This window comes from Lissotriton helveticus, chromosome 6 (genome assembly GCF_964261635.1).
Source record: "Lissotriton helveticus chromosome 6, aLisHel1.1, whole genome shotgun sequence".
Taxonomy (NCBI): domain Eukaryota; kingdom Metazoa; phylum Chordata; class Amphibia; order Caudata; family Salamandridae; genus Lissotriton; species Lissotriton helveticus.
The window spans coordinates 1,083,696,950-1,083,718,943 of record NC_136067.1 but is presented as its reverse complement, the minus strand read 5'-3'; the positions used below and the strand labels follow the sequence as shown (position 1 = coordinate 1,083,718,943).

At 42.5% G+C, this 21,994-nt stretch overlaps 1 protein-coding gene across 1 annotated transcript in view; it reads right to left on the bottom strand.

Annotated features, from left to right (window-relative positions):
• The window catches only part of NUP133 (nucleoporin 133), a 1,231,428-nt gene that overhangs the window by 554,673 nt on the left and 654,761 nt on the right, over window positions 1-21,994 (bottom strand). Inside the window, exon 16 of the mRNA XM_078648729.1 lies at window positions 5,459-5,581. Coding sequence (XP_078504855.1) covers window positions 5,459-5,581 — 123 coding nt within the window. The remainder of the gene's footprint in view (window positions 1-5,458; window positions 5,582-21,994) is intronic.

Sequence of the window (21,994 nt, the reverse complement as noted above, 5' to 3'; positions counted from 1 at the left end):
TACTTTCGACTTTCAGAACTCGATTCTTAACTTGTGGACTTGAATTCTCGACTAATTTAGTAACAAAAAGATGAGGGTATGACTCGCTACTTGTCTTGAGGCCACTGTTTATACTAAAACATTTCTCGAATCTAGAATAAAAATCACTAGTGTCTTCGTCTTGTTTCTGTTTACAGGCTGAGATTGCATCCCAGTCTTCCTTTTTAGTGGCTAATAATCTTGGCAAAACTTGTATTAACAGTTCTGGTAATTCTTTACATTTCTCTCCTAGACCGGTACCTGGTACTCGTATCTTATCTTCAGCTTCGAGAACTGCCCAATCGATCTTTTTCTCTCCCACCTCCCAATCTTTTTCCTTGAGTTTTTCGTATACCCCTGCGGGCAACAGGACTTTTAACATTTTAATTATATCTGGATACGTGTATTCTCCCATACGGAGCATGTCCTTTAATTCTCGGTGGAACCCTGCTGGATCTTTGTCATGACAGGGAATTAACTTTTTCATCTCTAAGAGTTCCATCTTTGTAATCGGAGTGTAAACAAACACTCGTTGCATTTCACCATCTGTTGTCCTGACTGGGTGTACTTCTCGTAACGGATTCTGTCTGTCTATGTAAAAGGGTTTACTTTCTGGGGGTGAGACATGAATGAAGTGCGGGTTCAAAAACGTTCTATATTTTTGGCGCTGTTCTAGGATGACACTAATTAAATCGGTACCTAAACCTTTCCATCTATACTGGAGTAACTCGTTCAGGACATCGTGTAACGGACCTGGATCAGAATGTTGACCCTCATACAGAGTAATGAGGTGCTGGATCATATACATACCCACCAGTCGCTGCTAGGCTGGGGGCAATTTCAGGAACATTTGTGCCACTATTTCGTCTGGAAAAGTGGTAGAATCAGTAATCCATCGGACTGCTGATCGGGCTAGTTCTTGTTCATGCATAGTACTTAACTCACTGTAACCGATTCGTGATTTCAGAATGTGATTGGTAGCTTGAAATACTTGTTCCAGAGAACCTTGTTCTGGTGCTGGATGATGTAAAACTGACTTGTGTTCTAGGCGCAAATGGCGATCTGGAAATCTAGATTTTCCTACATACGCTATTCTAGTGGGATTCTCGTCCTCTACCTCTTCAGTAGAGTCATTTTCTTTCTCGCTTACTTGTGCTGCTTTACGTTGTTCGTGTAACTTTAGTATTTCCTTACGAATTTTCTTGTACATACTCTCTATACTACTGATAGTCTTGTGTTTACCCTCGGCTATATTATCACTCCACCTTGTCAGAATTTTCATTTCGGCCTGATCTTTAGTCGGGTAGTCTTGTTCTCTTATTAGACAATTAATCAGAAACTTTAATAACATGAGCTGGATCTCAGCTATACTTTGAGACATGGCTTCGCCAATACTTTCTGGATCATCCCCTGTACGGATGAAACGATATATTCTGTCTAGATCTCCTTTCATATCTGGTAGGGTGTCTAAATACCCGGTCACCCGTCTTACACGGATGGAATATATTACTGTACTATCATCACCTGCAACTGGATCATAGCGGCATTCAGTGAGAGCTCGTCGGATTTCTGCAACGGACTTAAATTTGGGCGTACGCTGTAACGCACATTCATGTAACTCGGCCAACGTTCTACGTTGGTGCGGTGGCGGGGTACCAGGAGGACCTCCTCCTGCGGCCCCTAAACTGGAATCGTCGACTGATACTCTTCGTACTAGCGCGGCGGGAAATTGTAATGTAGGCTGGACCGGGGGTACCGTAGCGGGTACTCCGGTGACTGGAGGAGCAGGATTTACATTATTTACAGGAGCTGGCGGAACAGGATTTGCATATTCTGGGACTGTGTCGTCCAAATAGGACGAGATGAAAATATCAGCTGCGGTCGGTTTGTGACGTAGCTTAGTCGGAACTAGTGGTGGCGGAAAATTACTGGATGCCTCCGGGGTTGCTTTTGGCAAGCCCTCGGCAAGAAGAGGATACATACCCTTGATGAGGGCATTCCTCTGTCTGTCTGACTGTTCTGTTTTAACTCGTTCACCTATCTCGATTAGTTCCCTTTCTTGGGCTCGTTCTAAGGATTCTCTACTTAGTTCTGACTTTCTGATTTCTTTTTCGGTTCTTTTATGAGATTCTTTGCGCCATAACTCGATGGCATCTTTCTGTGACTGTCTGGCTTTCTTTTTCCATAATGCTTCTTCTACTCTCATGATGCACTCGGCATCCCACGTACCTGATACGGGCCATCTATACTTTTCCTCTAACTCTTTGGTATACTCTACCCATAAATCTAGATATAATATGGCACTTATGCCATGCTTCTGATACATAAAATGACCTGGACTGTCCCTAGGCGGGACAGGAACTGCTGCTTCTAGCAGACCTTTTCTAGTTTTTAACTGACGTAATTTCGAGAATAAGGGCATGACTGAACTGTAATCTAGACACAATACAATACACAATGAACACGATAATTACTTCACATTCATACCACGACATTAAAATACATGAAGAATATTTAAAATAACAGTTCGAACAGAATACTACCTGGAATACTGAAAACAGAATACATGAATTTTCTCGAGAACAGAACTGACTAGAACAGAAACTAGATGCACTGCTGAAACAGTACGAAACTTACCGGTCTCATAAAGAGACAAGTCAGGACCCGCATCCACCGAAGTGGACACTTCGTTTTGGGTCTGTGTACCACCAACCCACGGACCAGAGTCAATTAGATTGACCCTGTCTAGATACTACCCCAGCAATGGTACTCACCGGGCAGCAAGAACGGAAGGCCTCGGACTGGACTGGACTGCTTCGACGCCGGACGGACGAACTTCGGACTTCTGTTACGGGTGGGCCTCCGGATACCTCGGACCTTGGACTCTCGGCTTGGGCTCTGGTCGGGACTCGCCGCGTTCCTCCACCGCCTCGTCTGGATGCTGGACCGCCACCTCCGTCTCCTCCGTGGGCCTGAGGGATACTTGAAGCAGAAATATCTGCACGTGCACGGTATGGTTCCGTCACGGCTGCAGAGGGTCAGGGGGCCGGCGTGGCTTCACCGGCGCGTGGGGAAAGGGCAAGTCCCTATTCGGGCGCCATTATGTGGTATATAAATAAATAATACCGGATCTAGGTTTGTCTGGACATAGCAATAACAGATAGCTCAATAAATAAGAGTCAAGATTCGAGGTAGTAGGAGTTTGCAGGTTTAATACAGCATAAAGGACAGGAACAGGACAACCTGCACGGGAACAGGATGGCATCGCTGCCGGGGGCAGGATCAGAATCGGCGCAACATTTAATAACAGTGCACAAATATATATACTAAAACAGTTACGTTACAATGAATTACAGTAGGCGGAGCAGTGGGTGTGGTCAATAGCAGTCGCGAAAGATAAGGGTGAAAATGGGTGTAACAGGAGGCGTATACATAGACATGTGATGCAAACGTAACAGAATATGTCATAAATGGGGCGGAAACATGGAGGGGGCTACCTAAGGAGCCGGGACCTCTAACCTAATGGTGCGCGTAAACTGACAATGACGTGTTACTAGGAGAAGCTGGGGGCTATGAACTCTGTGCTAGGAGCAGAGACTGAAGTCTGGAGAGTCAGGGCGACATGTACCTAAACAGTATCTAGTATCTGATGTTTAGAGAACATGTTGATAGAATCCAAAAGTTATCGGGGTAAAGGCTAACAGACTCTAAGAATGGTGCATGCATTATTCCACATGTAGTGCGTGATGAAGAATATTAAGTGACCATTAAATGCAGTATTTCTCTTACATGGAGACGTAAAGGCTAGACAATGACGGAAACTATTGATGCGATTCAGTAGCTTAGGAATGCAGAGAAGGAGGGCTGGACTGATAACTAGAATCATAACATACTCTTGGCAGACTCGTAGGCAGAGCCAGGCTGAGCCGGGCACTGTGAGGCAGGAAGTAAGTGAAGGGTCGAGGATACAGGTGGGGGCTGTATCGCTCCTCAGCGAGGCTCAGGAGACAGGAGCTGAATCTGGTGTCCGGGCCCTTTTGAGGCCTAGAAACGGGGACTTTACAATGAAATAACGTGCACACTGAGAAACGTGGCAACGCAACTTTACATAGGCCTGATACTCGTAGCTTTCACGAGAACTGGAAACTGGCATACTAAAGATGGACACAACTGTAATTGCGTCTTTAATCAAACATGGGGGATACATATGTATATTTAATCATGCACACATAACATAAGATGGAGGACACGTAGGGACACAGAACATGGCAAAATTTTCTTTTCCACACTTTACTGGCTGATCATAGACTGGTGGATGCCTGGGCTACTCTAAGAGGTATGGATCCAGGGTATACTTTTCACTCCTATCTGCATAAGAAATTAATAAGACGAATATTTTTTCTTATCGAGTCTCCTGCTCTCGGGAGCCAAAATACAGATGTACCCACGGGTCTCCTCAGGCCATGAACCCTTAGTGTTGAACCTTTGTATGCCTAGGACTGGAATTAAATCGCAATCTTTTTCATTTGATAGGAAGTTATTATTGGATGAAAGTTATGTGGCACATATGCAGATATGGGTTAGAGAAATTTATTCTCATAAATCGCAATACAGCAGGGACTTGGTGTGTATGGGATGCTTTTAAAGCGGGTTTTAGGGGGGAGACCCTTAGCTTCGGCCTATATAAGCAAAAACTAATGCGAGTAGTATTACAGGAATTATACGCTAGTCTTACGGTAGTTGAAGAAAAACTCATGCAGGGCATACATGCGGGTCAGGAGATTACGGCTCTGCAAACGGAAATAGCCCGGGGCAAGGCCAAAATAAATCTGCATTGGGGTAAAGAGATAGCCAAGAAACATTCTATTAATAGGAAAGTAGATGCTTACTGCTAAATGAGGGTAAATGCTGCTAGATTACATAGCAACGTTGCACTTTGCTTGTTTTACTGAATAAACTTGCGCAAAACACCAAAAAGCGTAAGAGTGGTTTGTGAGCTCCTCAACAATATCTATTCTACCCTCCTCATGGGTCTAATTATTAACATTTAAAATATGCTTCAGAGGGCCTAATGAATTCCCCTTTCACCATCCTATGCCCACCCCACAATTCCGTTATTTCTCTCACCTTCCCTCATGGCCGCTCAAGTACTTTAGTCTATTCAGTTACCTGTTAACACCTACAAAAGTCAGGAAGCCAGGTGGTTACTCCAGTAAACAACATCTACTAATATGCTCTTGCTGTGGCCGACTTGGTACACAGCAAAGTATGACTTGAGAACTTAGCAGAAGTAGAACCGATGTGGGAAGAGGCCAACAAGAAACTTTTTGAACCCATTCATAGATATTAAACTTATTTTGTTTGTTCTCACTGGTACAGATCAAGTATTGAAATCTAAATGGAAAGAAAGATGTAATTAAATAAGCACATTAAACTTTACCTTTAAGATGCTGTTGACGCCAACTACAATCTGGGCCCATTCATCAGAATCAAGAGGTGTGTTCTCCAAGTCAGACTGTTCCACGTCTATTAAGCTCTCAAAAATGGCATCAATTTTGGATACCTGGAAGGAAGAGAGAAAATGAGCACGGACAATAACACAGTTACCCCTTGTTTACTTCTTTCTAAATCATGTGCTTTAAAAAGCTGGAAGCTATATATGAAGAAGAAATGTGTCACAAAAAAGGTGGGTATTCTGAGCTGAAGCTGATGTTATTTAGCGTAGTGAAAAGAAATAATATAGAAGTAGAAAACTACAACTATAACATCAGTCTACCTAGGATTTGACCTAGAATATCACCACAGAATATCAAATTCAAACAACTGAATACAGTCAACTCCTGTATCAATTTCAAGACCCTAAAAAACCTTAAACGTTTGATACAGATGAGCTGAGCTTTGACTTTCAAAGCTGTTAAGCAAAACCACTATTGAACAGACATTTCAATTGCCCAATGTGGCATTGAAGGATCTATTAAACTCTTCTCTAACGCTGACCGAGGACTGGAAGCATTGTGTGCACAGTTATCAGCCACTAATGCGTGAAAGGAGATGGGGCTGACTTAATTGGTCTACGGACTGATTCGAGGTTTGGTGATCCAAGATCATCTTGAAATCCGTAACACTTTTACAATGTTCTGTTCACTCACAATTCTCACAATAAGCTTAAGGATTTAGAAAGATTTGCAAGATAGTGCCTAGGCGTTTGGTGTCAATAGGAAAAATTACAGAACAAAGTTGCGGTCAGTGCGTGATGGGTCGGATATCTGTTTTTTGTATGCAAGATTTCTAACGTTTAAACATATAACTTTGAATTTTTCCAAGATTGTACTTCAAACAGTACAAGGAGGATACCGTCAGTAGAGACTGCCTTTCGGTTTCAAACTCATTCTGTCTAAAGTTCATACACTAACTCGGAAAATGTCAGAGTAATATTTAGGAAATTTAGACACCTCATGCACACAAAAAAAGGCCTTTAGCCCATCATAATATGGCCCAAAATGGGTTCCTGTTCAATGAATGCCAGTGTTGCAGTTATAGTCTTATTTCAGACACCACAAATAAATTATAAAACCGTGAGGTTGCTCACATTTCTAAATATAATCATATAAAGACCATCATATTACATCAGAGTGAGCTTAGAGAAGGAGAACAGACATGATTATGTTACTTACCCTGTTAACAACTGTTTGTTGCATGCAGTCCTGTAGATTCATATGCTCTGCATACTCCTGCCAACTAGTGTTGGGCTTGGACTGTTGCAACTTGTTTCTCTTTGAAGAAGTTTTTCGAGTGACAGGTCTCAATGACTCCTCCTCTGGCCATGAACACACATGGGCACTGACTCCATTGTTAGACTGTTTTTCCCACAACGGGGGAGAGTAAGTATGGTGTAGTGAGTAGGAAAGAATAGCAGCCATGCGTGTAGAAAAGAGAATCATGAAGGTGGAAGTCATGTGTAACAAACCTCTGGCCTTCGTGTAGGAGGATGTATAGAAAAGAGAAATGTGAAGGTGGAAGTCACGTGTAACAAACACTGGCCTCCTGGTAGGAGGGTAGGCGCATGTGAATCTACAGCATTACATGCCACAAGCTAATGCTTACAGGGTAAGTATCCTAATCAGTTCATAGCAGACAAACTAATGCTTACAGGGTAAGTATCATAATCAGTTCATAGCATGTGTGGCTGTAGATACACATGCTCAGCATTAACCATAAATCAGTACTCCCCCGAGCGGGGGCTAGCCAGTGGATGGTGCAGAGGTCTGAAGCAGTGTCCTGAGGACAGTTTGACCAACTCGGTCTTGCACAAATATCCACACAATAATGCTTTGCAAATGTGTGTCGACTGGACTATGTGGCAGCTTTACAGATGCCTGCTTTGTTTATGGCCCCAGTTTTTCGAGGCAAGGCATTTCCTCAGAGTTGTGAGGATTGATGTCATACACTTAGGGGACCCGATATATCATTCCCATTCGCAAACCAAAAATGTGCAATTACACACCAACTGATTTGAGAATGGGAATGCAATTTGGAATGCATCCTATTTACTAATAGGCCTTATCGCAAATTGTCTATTCACAGGGGGGTTGGAGTTAAAAAAAATCTGCTAATGTATATTTGTTAGGCATGAGGACATTTTAAAGTCACTTTGCATGGCTGTCAAATACAGGAATTGAGGCTTGCAAGGAACAACAGACCTCTCTCACTCCATTGGCTTTCTGAACCAAGAAGCTTTTTTTCATTTAATTTTTTTTATAAAGCAGGCTGTGTCCATTAAAGGCACAGGTGCTGCTTTAAAATAGTTTTCCATTTGGCAAGCCTTCAGGGGAGCATGCAGTGGTCCTCTAGACTGCGGCCTGCTTCCTCTAAGGCCATCAATATGATTCTCCCAGGGAAAGGTGTCCTAATTGGGCACATTCCAATTTTCGAAGCAGCTATCACCTCAAATTGGGGGTCATTAACTCATTAATGGTTTGCAATTGCATTTGCTGTCACAAACCTTTGGTACATTCCTTTACAAATAGTAATAGGAGGGGTGCCCCTTTCACACTATCTTTGTGCAATTCCGGATGGAGTGCAAAAGTCCTTTAGAGTCTATAATAATTTTCTGACTCGTAAAACAGCCTTCGTACATTGAGAAAAGGGCTTTAATGGTCGAAAACCTTGTAATTTTGAGTCACAGGTTTTATGATCACAAAAGGGGGTCAGTGTAAAAAAAAAAAATCTCAATGTGTCTTGATGCTGCTCATTTTTGAAGGCATATCTTCCACACACTGGCCAGTATGTTAGGGCCAGTATGTTAGGGATCAGGATGGACTTAACTCTCCTAATTGCCTTGCTTGGACTTGTGCGCAAGATCGCTCGGCATGGCATCAAGGAGTTTGGCTGCTCTAGGCTTGCTGTTGACGAAGAAAAAGGTGGCTATCGGCTGGGTGAATGTAACAATTCTTTTGCTGGAATTAAAATAGTACATCTGATATCCCCCAACAATCGCTGGACTGGAATTTACAGTTCATATCCGAACCTCCAATATATATATTTTACCCAACATTTGTTAAATTGGGGTTAAGAAAGTAAATATGACCACCCCAACCCTACAATGTTTGTGGGCATGTGGTTAGTGTATTTAAATTGTTTTTACTTTATTTATTTTTTAATGTGTTTTTTAATGTGTTTTTGATTGGAGTTAGATTACGATATTTTATTTCACTATGGAATTTTTATAAGAAACTCCTAGGGTATTTCATTTAAAATGATATGCTTTTAAACTCATTTCATTAAATGCATTTCTTCATTGTATTTTGTGTTTTAAATTGGTATGTGCTTTATTATCTAAAACAAAAACAATGTTTGCTCCAAATTGTTATAATGTATTTTTAATGATCTGATAGGTTTCAATTAAAATAATTAAATAGCAAATATACACCTTTGTATGGTGGTTTATTATTTAACATAATATAATCAGTAAATTAAAGACTGTTCTTGGTTGATAATTATATTTAATCGTTTCTTAAGTTTATTTTAATTTAAAATGTAATAGCAAAAGGTATTATATGAACTAACAATTAGTTAAAACATGTATACATATTTTCATGAATTACATTTTTTAAAGTTGCTAAAATAGTGTTGGCTATTTTTATGTTATATTTTTGTAAATAAATACATTATTTTTAAACTTTTTGTTTGTATTACAATAACAATACTTACATTTAATTATTCATACTTGCCAACTTTTAGCCAATACTTTGCTCTACAATATTTTTGTCGCCCATATTCTTACGTTATATGTAGGTAATTTCAATAGGTAAGCTGTCGATATTTTGTAACAACCTTATTGTATCACAATATTTTTAGGTCAATATTTTGTCATACATTGGTTAGCACTACTGAGGCATTAAGTGTTGTCACGTCATAGCCCCAAGGTAGTTCTTGAATTTGGAGCTTTTACTTTACCAGGCTTATATTCGGAGAGACACTCGATGACTGAAAATGTGTCAGTGAGTCAACTACTTATCAAAATGTCAAAGCTGCAGGTTGAGAGGAGGAATCTATGCTACACAGAGCCCAATTAAGATTCCACAGTTAGAAACACTAAAGAACAGAGCCCCCTGATACCACTGAACTAATCAATCAAAATACATTTAAGTCAGAATGAAGGAAAGAAAATGCATGCATATGTGAGATACTGAAGAAAAGCAGGAAGGACCTAGTTCTATCCTCTCAATAGGGTGAGGAAAAGGTAATGGTTCCCCAGATAAATGAGTTCCATCCATAAATGTGTTTTGCTTCAGTCACAGATACGGATCACTGAAGCCCCAAAGGGAACTAAGAAAATCTTATTTTAAGTGAAGGATGCTTGGAACACATGAAAAAAACACACTAGATATTGATGCTATTTTGTAGTGCACTGAACAATGCATTCCGTGTGACATATATTTCACCTACGTGATGAACTGATTTGGTGTGTGCCCAATCAGAGTAAATGTTGATGGCAGGGAGTGAAATATCAGAAAGCTGAGGTATAGGCTTGCCTAAAGTCTCTTACAATTTTGGACTTAACATGCACAATCAGATTCAAGCACAGGCTATGATCAAACGTGTCTTACAGTTTTTCTTTTGAAGTTGAATAAGGAAAAGCTACTTAGTAGAATGCATCTGTTCTTGGCATGCAGAGCTGTCGATTTGTATACTTATTGTTAGATTTGGGGGTCTCTAGTTGGCAGAGGTAGGTACCTTTGACTACATTGGGACCCTTGCTTCTAAGTCAGGGTAAAGGGGTACACTCCTAAAATAACCCCTGCTCACCCCCTTGGTAGCTTGGCACGAGCAGACAGGCTTATCTCCGAGGCAGTGTGTAAAGCATTTGTGAACACATACAGTAACCCAGTGACAACACTACAGATGGAAACCACACAAGTTGTAGTATAAAAATAAGTATTTTTATATAGACTTAACACAAGACCACAAACGACAAAAATCCACAATACTGTACTTTAAAAATGGTGGAATTAGCTTACTTCTCTTTAGATGTAAAATGCGACCCTAAGTTCAACAGGGATGTGGAATTCCTATAGCCCGATGCCCAGGACATATTGTTTGGGGTCAAGGGCAACAAGTTTTAATGTGCATTTTGTCCTTGGGACAAGTAGGCCCAACCTACAACACAAATCCTTTGGCTGCCAGTTTAAAGATCCACATTATGGATCAGGGAAGGGGATTTTTCTGCAGTTAAGGTAATATTTGTATCCGTGTGTTAGTGCTGTTCAGACTTGCTTTTATGGTTCATTAATGGAAAGCCTTTATTATTAGGGTGGACGCTGGAAGTACATGTTGTTAGCTTCAACAGCACTACTGACAGTGGTTCCGATATAAAAATGTGTACACACATTTCAAAGTTTAGCAATTTGAGCCTATGTATAATGCTCCCAGAATTCTCTCTGATAAGATGCAAATATTAGCAGAAGCTTGAAAGCAAGATTCATGATTCTTTGCTTTCAAAATAAAATGTTCACAGCTAACGTACTGTAAAAGTTTAGGAACCTTTTCTTTGCAGCATCATTTAGTAACCTGTGTTGATGCATGCTAGTATTTCCCAAAAATATTCAAAATGGAAAATAAGTGTAACCAGTTTCAATAAGATTATAGGAAACATAACAATAAACAAGCAGTGGCAAATCCATATGTCTGAAATTGGTAGTCAGACTTTTTGTTATGTCAGTGCGAGACTTGTTTTGGCCTGGTTTCTGTAAAGCATTATTGGCGTGGGAGCTGCTAGGCCCTCACCATTATAACAAACATTGGCAAAAGCAAAAATTGTTTTTGGTCTCAAAATGCACACATTGCCACAGTATTTCCTGGCACTGAACAAAACTACTTTATGTGCCAATATGCTCCTTGTGAAAGAGCAGAATGCTGTCACTCACAGTGAAGCCAGCCAGTAGACCGAGAGAGAGAGAGAGAGAGACAGAATTTTAATAAACGCAAAAGGTCATGGTTAAAGCCAGATCTAATTAGGGACCCAATTATTAAAGAAAGTCTAGAAAGTGCGCCCATGGTATATGTCCATGCGTTACGTCCCTATAATACGGCTTTCATGAATTCACAATAATTTATAGGAGTAGGTCAAGAAATCGTACTCCTCGAAACCATTTGTCAACTGCATGTTTGCACGTTCACTTTCTCTCCAACCACTTTTTTCCCAACCCTGGAACAGGTTTTACGACTTTCATTGTCCAGGGCAAATTATCAACCTTTCTCAGTGTAGGAAAAGATTAGAGAAGAGTTGGTAAAAACCCTTAAACAAGCAAGTTAGTAGGTTTGCACAGACTCAAAATGGCATTCCAACCCTCGAACTATTGCTAACCACTACCTTCAGCCCCAGTTTCTAGATCTGCAGAAACGCGGCAACATAAGATAATTGCTGGTATTCAAATCCTACTATATGAGCCCTGGCATAATCAGTGAGGTTATATTAATGCTCTTTTATAATGAGATTGCTGCTATAATCTGTCGACACATTACATGGCACTAAAGGGACAAGTGGTTTTTGTTACAGGACAAGTAGATTTATGAAGCAACTTGCCCCATGGACAAGTAGATATTTGATTAAATTCCACATCCCTGGTTCAATGTACCTTTGGATGCGTAACGCTATACAACAAAAGTGTTGCAGGGAAGGTGATGCGTAAATTCCTTACACACAAGAATGGTGATGCGTCGGGTCCCTACTGCTGCATAGGGGATGCATCGGTTCTTCTCCGCGTGGGGAGGTGATGCGTTGGTTTCTTACTGCGCTTTCGTGGCGATGCGACAGGCAGCGCCGTGATGCGATGAAGATCCGGTGCAATGAAACAAAAAGTGGCGTCTTCTCCTTGATGTGACACGATGCGGGCACGTCCGACAGCTGGGCGGCGACTCAATGATTCTGAGCCGCAACAGGCCCTGCGACTCGCTCCTCAGGTGATGCGGCAGCGTCTGGTGTGACACTCTTCTCCAGGAATGCGATATGCGTCGGCGATGCGACGACGTCGACACCCTTCTTCAGTGATGCGATGCGACGACAGCAGCGGCGACACGTTTCTCCAATGATGCGAAGGCATCTGATGTGGCGGCAACACTCTTCTCCGGCGATGCGAGGCGCTTCTGCGAGGCGAAGCAACAGCAGCGACACACTTCTCCAGTGATGCGGCGACAGCGGCTGTGACGCGCTTCTTCGTGATTCGCGCTTCCAGCTCCTTGCGACACGCAGTCCCTCAGAAGGCCGAACACAACCGCAGGCCCTTCAAAGGAACTCTTGGGGAGCTGGTTGGTGAAGTTTGTTGTCCCTGAGACGTCAGCAGGAGACAAGCTCTATCTCAAGCCCTTAGAGATCCTTTACAAGTTGATGTGGAAGTAGCACAAAGTCCTTTCTCTGGAAGTCAGGCAACCACTGCAGGCCAATCCCCCAAACAGCACTCAGCTTAGGGATACTCTCCTCTTCAGTTTCTCTGGTTCCTCTCCTCAGCAAAGGTTCTTCTTGTTTCCCAAAAGTGATCTAAAGTTCTGAGGTTTGGGTCCCCTGTTTTATACTCATTTCCCCTTTGTTCTCTGAAGGCAGAGAGGCCTTTGCCTAGTCCAAACCAGTTCTGGTCAGTCTTGGAGCACTTTGTTGACAAGACTCCTCCTTTCCTTTCACAGTGTAGGCCAGGGTCATCAGACGCACCACAGGAGATGGAGCCAGCATTGTGGAGGGAAGGCACAGCCCTATTCAGGTCCCAGGTGCAACTCCTCCCACCCATCTACATGCAGATCTCTCTATTCAGCCCTGTGCTAACTCACCCTGTCCCCCAGCCACTCAAACTCCAGACAAGGAATACACAACCTAGCAGAGGCAGGCTTGGATAGTTAGGCAAGAAAATACATACTTTCTAAAAGTGGTATTTTCAAACACAGAATGTTAAAACCAACTTCACTAAAATATGTATTTTATCATTCTGAGTTCAGGCATACTAAACTCGAATTTCCACCTAGTTCCCCGAGCCAGTTAGGATTATAAGATGTAATAATCAAACTGCCCTTTCTGGCCTATGGGGAACAGGTAGCCTTGCAATAGTGAAAAACGAAAATGGCTGTAATTCACTATTAGGACATGCTACACACACCAGGGTATGTCCTACCTTTTTCCTACAATGCACCCTGCCCTTGGGCCGACCAAAGGGGTGAATAATATGCAGAAAAGGGAAGTCTTAGGGACTGGCAAGTGGGTGCACTTGCCCAGTCAGCACAGCAGTACCAAACTGCACACAGGCTCTGCAATGGCAGACTAGAGACACACTTTTACAGGCTGCTTCTGTAGGTGGCACAACCAGTGCTGCAAGCCCACAAGCAGCATTTGGTTTACAAGCCCTGGGCACACTCAGTGCACTGTACTAGGGTCTGACAAGTAAACCAAACCAACCAATCATGGAGTCACTAATCCATACATCAATTTACCATAGGGACCACTTGCACTTTGGCACTGGACAGCAGTGGCACAGTGCCCAAAGCATCTATGACCAGCAAAAGCACATGAGGCAACAGCAAAAAATGGAAGGGAGACCCACACCAAGGTGCCAGGTCTAACACTTATGAAATCGCCATCTGGTGTTGCACTTTGTTTTTGTCTTGGAAGAAGTCTTTGTAGTCAGGAGGTAGGTGACTCGTCCTTAGGACAATAGTGTGCATGGGCATCAACTCCATCTTCAGATTGTTTTGCCATGGAAGGCTGTGATGGAGTTAGTAAGACATAGCAAAGGATGTCTATGTGTAATGTATCTACGCAAGATAGTACTGGAACAGATATAGGAATCCGGGGAGGCGGGTGGGCGTATACAAATCTACAGCTCTACATGCCAAGAACAGATGCATACTGGTAAGTAGCATTTTCCGGTCGAGGCATATGAGCTGTAGATTGTATACTTATGCATAGACTAAACAGTAGTTACCTCCTTAGCGATGGCTACCTGTATCTGTTGCAGTGGTTTGAAAAAGTGCTCTTAATACTGCCTGGGCCATGTTAGCTTGTTTGCACGTCTACACAATAGTGCTTTGTGAACATGTGTGGTGTAGACCAAGTTGCTGCTTTGCAGATGTCATCTAGGGGAATGTTCCCCTAGTATGCCATAAAAGCCCCTAGTTTACGTGTGGAGTGAGCTCTAGGGGGAATGGTTAAGGTGCATTTAGCTTTAGCATAGCATGTTTGGATGCATTTAACAATCCACCTTGCAATCCCTGTTTTTGAGATAGGATTGCCTCTATGAGGTGGGGAGAAAGCTACAAAAACGTTGTTTAGTCTTTCTAAAGGATTTTGTTCTTTCTATGTAGTAAAGTATTGCTCTTTTTACGTCTAGCGTGTGAAGAGCTTGTTCTGCTACTGAGTCTGGTAAAGGGAAAACACTGGGAGTTCTACAGACTGGTTAAGGTGGAAAGGAGACACTACTTTAGGTAGAAATTTAGGGTTAGTCCTAAGAACCACTTTGCTATGAAGAATTTGGAGAAATTGTTATTGTATGGTTAATGCGTGGAGTTCACTGACTTCTGAGAAAGGTGATTGCAACCAGGAAAGCTACTTTCAGGTGAGAAATTGTAATTCGCATTTATGCAGAGGTTCAAATGGGGGATCCATGAGTCTGGTAAGGACCACATTTAAGTCCCATATTGGTGAGGGTGGAACTCTAGATGGGATTATTCTTCTGAGTCCTTCCATAAATGCTTTGATAGCTGGTACTCTAAACAAAGACAAATGTTGTCTGTTTTGGAGATAGGCTGCTATTGCAGCGAGATGTAGTCGAATGGATGTATACGCTAGGTTACATTGTTGTAGATGCAAGAGGTAACAGATGATGTTTTGAATAGAAGCATCTAGTGTGTTGATTTTGTTATTTGTACAGTAAATTACAAATCTTTTCCTCTTAGCGGCATAGCAAGCTTTAGTGGTAGGAGGTCTAGCCTGTTTAATGGTGTTCATGCAGTCTGGCGGGAGAGTGAGGTAGCCAAACTCTAAGATTTCAGGAGCCAGATCTCAAGGTTGAGTTGATTGGGATCTGGATGCCTTATCTTTCCATGGTTCTGAGTGAGAAGCTTGGGTCAGAGACGTAGCTTTTGATGAGTAACTACTGATAGTTCCAAGAGGGTTGTGAACCATGGTGTCGGGCCCCTGTCGGTGCAACCAAGATCATTGTGAGGGAATGCTGTTTGAGCTTCCGAACCACTAGCGGAATGAGTGATAGAGACACACAAGCGTAAGCAAATTTGTCAGACCAGTTCATCCATAGCGCATTGCCTTTGGACAATGGGTGTGGATACCTGGATGCGAAGCTTGGGCATTTTGTGTTTTGGTATGTGGCGATCAGGTCTATTTCTGGGTAGCCCCCCATTTGAAAGAATGGAAGCAGAACTTGAGGATGAAGTTCCCATTTGTGGATCTGCGGCCTTTGACGACTGAGCAGATCTGCAATCTGATTGTGTACTCCTGGGAGGTGTTCTGCAAGGAGGTATATGTTTTGCAGAATGGCCCATCTCCATATGCTTTGAGCTAGGTGTGAAAGCTGCAAAGAGTGTGTGTCCCCTGTTTTTGTACGTAATACATTGCTGTCATGTTGTCTGTACGGATCAGGACACCTTTGCCTACGAGGTGGAGTTGAAATGATTTCAATGCTAGGAAGATAACTTGCAAATCCAGATAATTTATGTGGAATTGTTTTTGTTGAGGGGTCCATATGCCCTGAATTGTATGACTTTGAAGATAAGCTCCCCAGCCGGTGAGCAATTCATCTGTTGTGAGCACTATCTGTGGAACCGGGTCGAGGAACGGCCGTCCTTTAGAAAGGTTTTGAGTGTTCCACCACTGCAGAGAGAGATGTGTGCGGCTGTCCACCAACACCAGATCTGTTAGCTGACCTGAAGCCTGGTTCCACTGACGTGCCAAACACTCCTGTAAGGGACGCATCCGGAGGCTTGCATAAGGGACTATGAGAATGCAAGAGGCCATCATCCCGATAAACTGCATGAACACTCGAGCTGGTAATGAGTGCTGAGGTGTACATTTTGATATGAGGGCTTGCATGGTGCTTATTCTGACTGGGTTGGGATATGCTAGAGCTTTTGAAGTGTTTATTGTAGCTCCTAGATATTGTTGTGTTATGGACGGTTGGAGATGGGATTTGGAGAGGTTGACTATGAATCCCAAATAACGCAGCAACTGTATTGTTTTGTATGTGTGTTGAAAACAGCTGCTGTGTGACTTGGCTTTTAAGAGCCTGTCGTCAAGGTAAGGGAAAACGTGAATATGTTGTCTTCATAAGTGAACCGCCACTACTGCTAGGCACTTGGTGAAGACTCTGGGTGCTGTGGTTACTCCGAATCAGAGGACTTTGAATTGGTAGTGTTGGCCGCATATCACAAACCGGAGGTATTTCCTGTGAGCGGGGTGAATGGGGATGTGAAAGTTGGCGTCCTTTAAATCCGGAGTGGATAGAAAGTTGCCTTGTTGGAGTAGTGGGAGCACTTGTTAGAGAGTGACCATATGGAAATGGTGTGACTGAATGTATAGATTTAATGGCCTGAGGTCCAGTATTGGTCTAAGAGAGCCGTCCTTTTTTTGGTATTAGAAAGTATAGTGAATACACTCCTGTGCCTTGATGAGGCAAAGGGGCTGGTTCTAATGCATGTTTCTTTAACAGCGAGAGAACCTCTTGTTTGAGAAGAGTGAGATGTTCTGAGGACATTGGACGTTCTCTGGAAGGAATGTTTGGTGGAGTACCAGTGAGTTCCAGGCAACAACCATACTGGATAATTTGTTTTACCCACTTTTCTGTTGTAATGGAATTCCAGACAGGTAGGAACTGTGATAGGCGCCCCTGACAGGAGTGGACTGGCTGAGGGTAGCGGGGGGAAGTCACTGCTTGGTTGCAGGGGAAGTGCGTGTAGAATTATTTTTGTCTCTTCCCCTATTGTTGTTTCCTCTATATCCTCCTCAATAGTACCCTCGGGAGGCGGAAGGTTGATTTTGGTTTTTGTAATTAGAGGAGGTATTCTGTGATTACATTGTTTTGGAGCCACCCGTATAAAAGGAGCGATGAAAGGAGCCTCTGTTAGAGGATAGTTGTAGGGATTCCATAGATTTGGCAGTTTCTGTATCTTTATTCATTTTTTCTAATGAAGAATCTACATTTGGTCCAAAAAGATATTTGGTCAAAGGGGTGGTTCAATATAGCTGACTGTACCTCTTGTTTGAATCAGGAGATTCAAAGCCGAGCAAGGCGGCGTAGCATGATGCTGGTGTTAATGCCACGGGATGCTGTGTCAGCAGCCTCAAGTGCACATTTTATAGAGGTGTTTGCAATTAATTTACCCTCTTGAATGTGGTCGTTGGCTTTACCCTTGTATTGATCTGGAAAATGCTATATTAGCTTTTCTCGTTCATCATAGTGCGCTCTGTCATTGTGTGCTAGGAGGGCTTGCGCATTGGCAATATGCCAACTATTAGCAGCCTGTGACGCAATTTGTTTGCCTGATGCATCTATAAACTTTGACTCCTTATCAGGAGCAGGTGCATCGCCTGTGGCTTGTGAATTGGCTCGCTTGCGGGCATTAGATACAACAAGGGAGTCAGGGGGGACTTGACCTCTAATATAAATTGTGTCTGTAGGAGCAGCTTTATATTTTTTGTCGTCTCTTGGGGTAAGTATTCGTGCTCTAACTGGGTCCTTGAATACTTCATTAGTATGCTTTAGCATGCCTTTTAACTTTGGCAATGTATTAGTAGATTTTTGGGATGGAGCGAACGTTTCCATGAGGAAATCCTCCTCTAATGGGTCAGGGGGTATTTCCACTCCATGATATAGAGCAGCCCTATTGATAAGCTGTGCGAATCCTATATTATCATCAGGTGGTGATGGTCTGGAGGGATATTGGTCCGGATCATTACTATTGTCTGGGTCTTTATCATAGTCGTCCCATGGATCTGGGTCTTGTGGTATGGTTTAATGGTGTGATGGTCATTATCCCCATCCCCGTCCTTGTCCCCAACCCGACCAGTATCGTCATCTGTGTCATTATCCCCTTGTGGTTCAGGGGAGAAATGAGGTGGTGGTGAGTTATATGGAGATATTAGTAAGTTAGGATCAATAAGTGGAGGAGAGGGAGGTGTGTAAGGGGGAGAGGGGTTAGTATCCATGTCCTTACCTTTTACGGGAGGTATATGGTGTTCCTCTGAAATGTCCTGTTTTCGTTTCTTAGGAAGGGTTGCTACAAGATGTCTAGTTGTTGGATCAATATGCAGTTTCTTTTGCCTGGGATCCATTGGTTCTTGTAAAGGAAGTACTTTAGGTGGTAATTCCTTCTCTTTGGGTGTTTCAGAGGGTATTTTAAGGGTAGTCTGTTTTTTCGGGTCAAAATCCTTTGGTGCATGTTGTTTATGCTCCGAAGGTTTGTGTAAAGGCTTGTCTTTTGTAACTTTCGGTTCCGAAGGTTTGTCTTTAGGTTTTGGATCCGAAGACTTATCTTTGGGTTTTGGCTCCGAAGATTTGGGTTTAGTTATTGCTGGTTCCCAAATCTTTAGTTTATGAGATTTTGGGTCGGAGTCTTTCGGTGCCAAAGATGACTTCTGTGCCGGTATCGAAGCATCGGATCCATGCTTGGATTTGGTTTTCAGTGCCGGAGATGGAGTTTCGGTACCGTGGGGACGGCTAGATCCCGAGCTGGAAGCTTTGTCTTTTGGTTTCGTAGCCGGGGGCCGGAGGGCGGGCATCTGAACCATGTTTTTGGTGTTTCCCTAGGCCTGAGGGTGAAGGTAGTACTGGAGCCTTCATGTGTTTTTCAGTGACATGGGGCTTGTTACTCACAGTTCGTTGACCTGGAGTGATGGGAGAGTCTTCCTCCATGTCGAAATCGTCAGCTTTAGACACAGAGATTTCTTCCTCTTGTTAGGCGCTGGGCTGATGAGAATCACCCTGTTCTCCAAAGATGTCCGGCACCGGTCACAAATCGTTTTCTTGTATCAGAAGGATCAACAGGCCTCGCAGCTACTTTCTTCGTGCTCTGTGGATAAGCACAGATTACAAACCTCATGTAGGTCTGCGTGTGGAAATTTAGCACCACACCCGGGGCATCGTTCCCTCTACTGCTTGCTTGGACGGCGCGGGTAAGCCTTGTGGCCCGCGTCGAAGCTCTCGATCAAAGTTGCTTGATTTCAACGATGTGCGTCGAAGGGGAAACCTGTGATCGAAACAATACCGTCGAGGGGCAATGATTGCGAGTCGAAAGGGTTCAAAGACAATCCCGAACCGGAGCGCAGCAATACACATCGGAACCCAATGGCGGAAAAAAACAATATGAAGATGGAGTCGATGCCCATGCGCACTATCGTCCTAAGAAGGAGTCGCCTACCTCGTGACTACAAAGACTTCTTCCAAGATAAAAACAACGTGCAAACATTCTAGCCTAACACCACATGGCGATCTATGCATAAGTATACAATTTACAGCTCATATGCCTCGAACAAAATAGAATTTCTTGCACACATATCATGTCTGGACCAGGTTTTATTTGTATTACTATATACCATAGCTATGGCATCAGTTAAGACTTTGTTCAACACTACAGTTTATATTGCAGGCATTCTTTAGGCAAGCAGGAGGCACTAGGATTTTAAAACAGGGGTTAAATACTGGTAGAAGTATTTGACCCTCCCTTATATATTATTGTATCAATAAACACAGGCTCAGTTTGCCTTAACTGAAGCCATGCTGAGATAGTGAAAAAGCATGTTATAATACATACAGTCATAAATTAAAAGGGGAATAACCCTAAGTTGTTTAGAGCACAGAATTAGGGTTAGTGTGAACAGACATGTATTTATAGTGATGTCAGAGGATTGCTGCATGTTTAATGGAGTATATGGCATACAAAACTGGTAATAGAAGCATAGGGTCACTTTATACTTTACATTGTCTAAACATTGTTACAATGGCAGGTAGAATTCACCTCCAAGCCCAAGAATAGAAGGACTTTTCTGGTAAGGCCACAGCAAAATGTAATACAAAGTCAACACACCCAATTTGTGTATATTACTTAACTGGGCAAGTTGTAATACAATGTAACAGGTAGGTATGCACAGTTGCTCCATTCTATATACTGTGCCAGCCAAGTTCAGAAATCATAGGTTGCTATACCTATGGAGCATTGGGAAAGATGCATATTTTGAGTCTGATCAGGAAACCAGTTTCTTGATACTCTAAAACCTAAGGGCTAGAATAAAGTATAGTACTGTAAGTATAGCACGGTATAGTATAAGGACCTGCTGGCACCCTGTTTAATACATATATGAGATCATAATTTGGTAAAACACGCAAATATACAACCAGAAACAATTTATTTATGCAATAGTTTGTTGTTACCATCACTGCTATACCTCTGTGGGAAAATACAAAGCTACGAGTTCTCCTGTCAACCACAGAGTAAGGGGTGCCAAAAAAGGAGCACAGATGTCAAAACAAAAGGAATTTAGGTAATACGGCAGGAATCTATACAACGAAAATAAAACTATAAAAACCAAACTAGCAGTAAATGAAGCAAGATGAGAAGTCATCCGGGATGAATTAAGAAAATCCGTAATGGTTTTGAAGGAAAGGTACAATTTGCATATGTATACCAACATATCTGCATAGTTACAACAGATTTAGTATTCATATACATTTTCTTTTAATATAAAACAGGCACAATGTTAAGATGCACTGAGGGTTTCACTAGGCCTGCTAGCATGACAATGTTACCATTATTACCTTAGTGTATGCTGTAAAGATGTCTCTACATTGCTCCTCATCCTAGACATATCCCGAAACATGAAGGACATCGGTGCAGTTTACCATTCTCTCTACAGCAATTAAGCTCAACTATCTGGGTCAGATATTGGTGCACATATCACTCTTCTTAAACGTTTGAAATGTCTGAATTTCTGAGAGTTTGCTGAGATGAATTGCATTTTCTTTCCACTCCCCAGCGATTGGGTAGCATATATTCATGCTCTTTGATTTTTTTTTATTCCTTCCAACATCAATTGCCTCAAACTCCTCTGGTGCTCTATAGTCTATTTCCCATTGTTACCCCACTTTGATTTCTCCCCTATCCACTGCCCACCTGCTCATTCATAGCTACCCCAACGCTCCCATTGCTGTCATTTCAAAAATATTTTTCAGCTTATTTAGGGCCAGCCAGCTGTCACTTAGGTCTCCATTTATGTATGTGCTTTCCCATACTCTACATTTATTTACTTCTTTATTTACCACTCCAAGTGGCATCCACCATCCTGGAACAGTAAGGAAATGAAAAGGGTACCCACACAATATTGCATGCATGTGCATATATAAACACACTGGGCCATCAAGGCTTCATGACGCATACACACACATCTATGTCCTCACCTTGTTTTTTTGCCTATCAGCAAACACATTTCTTT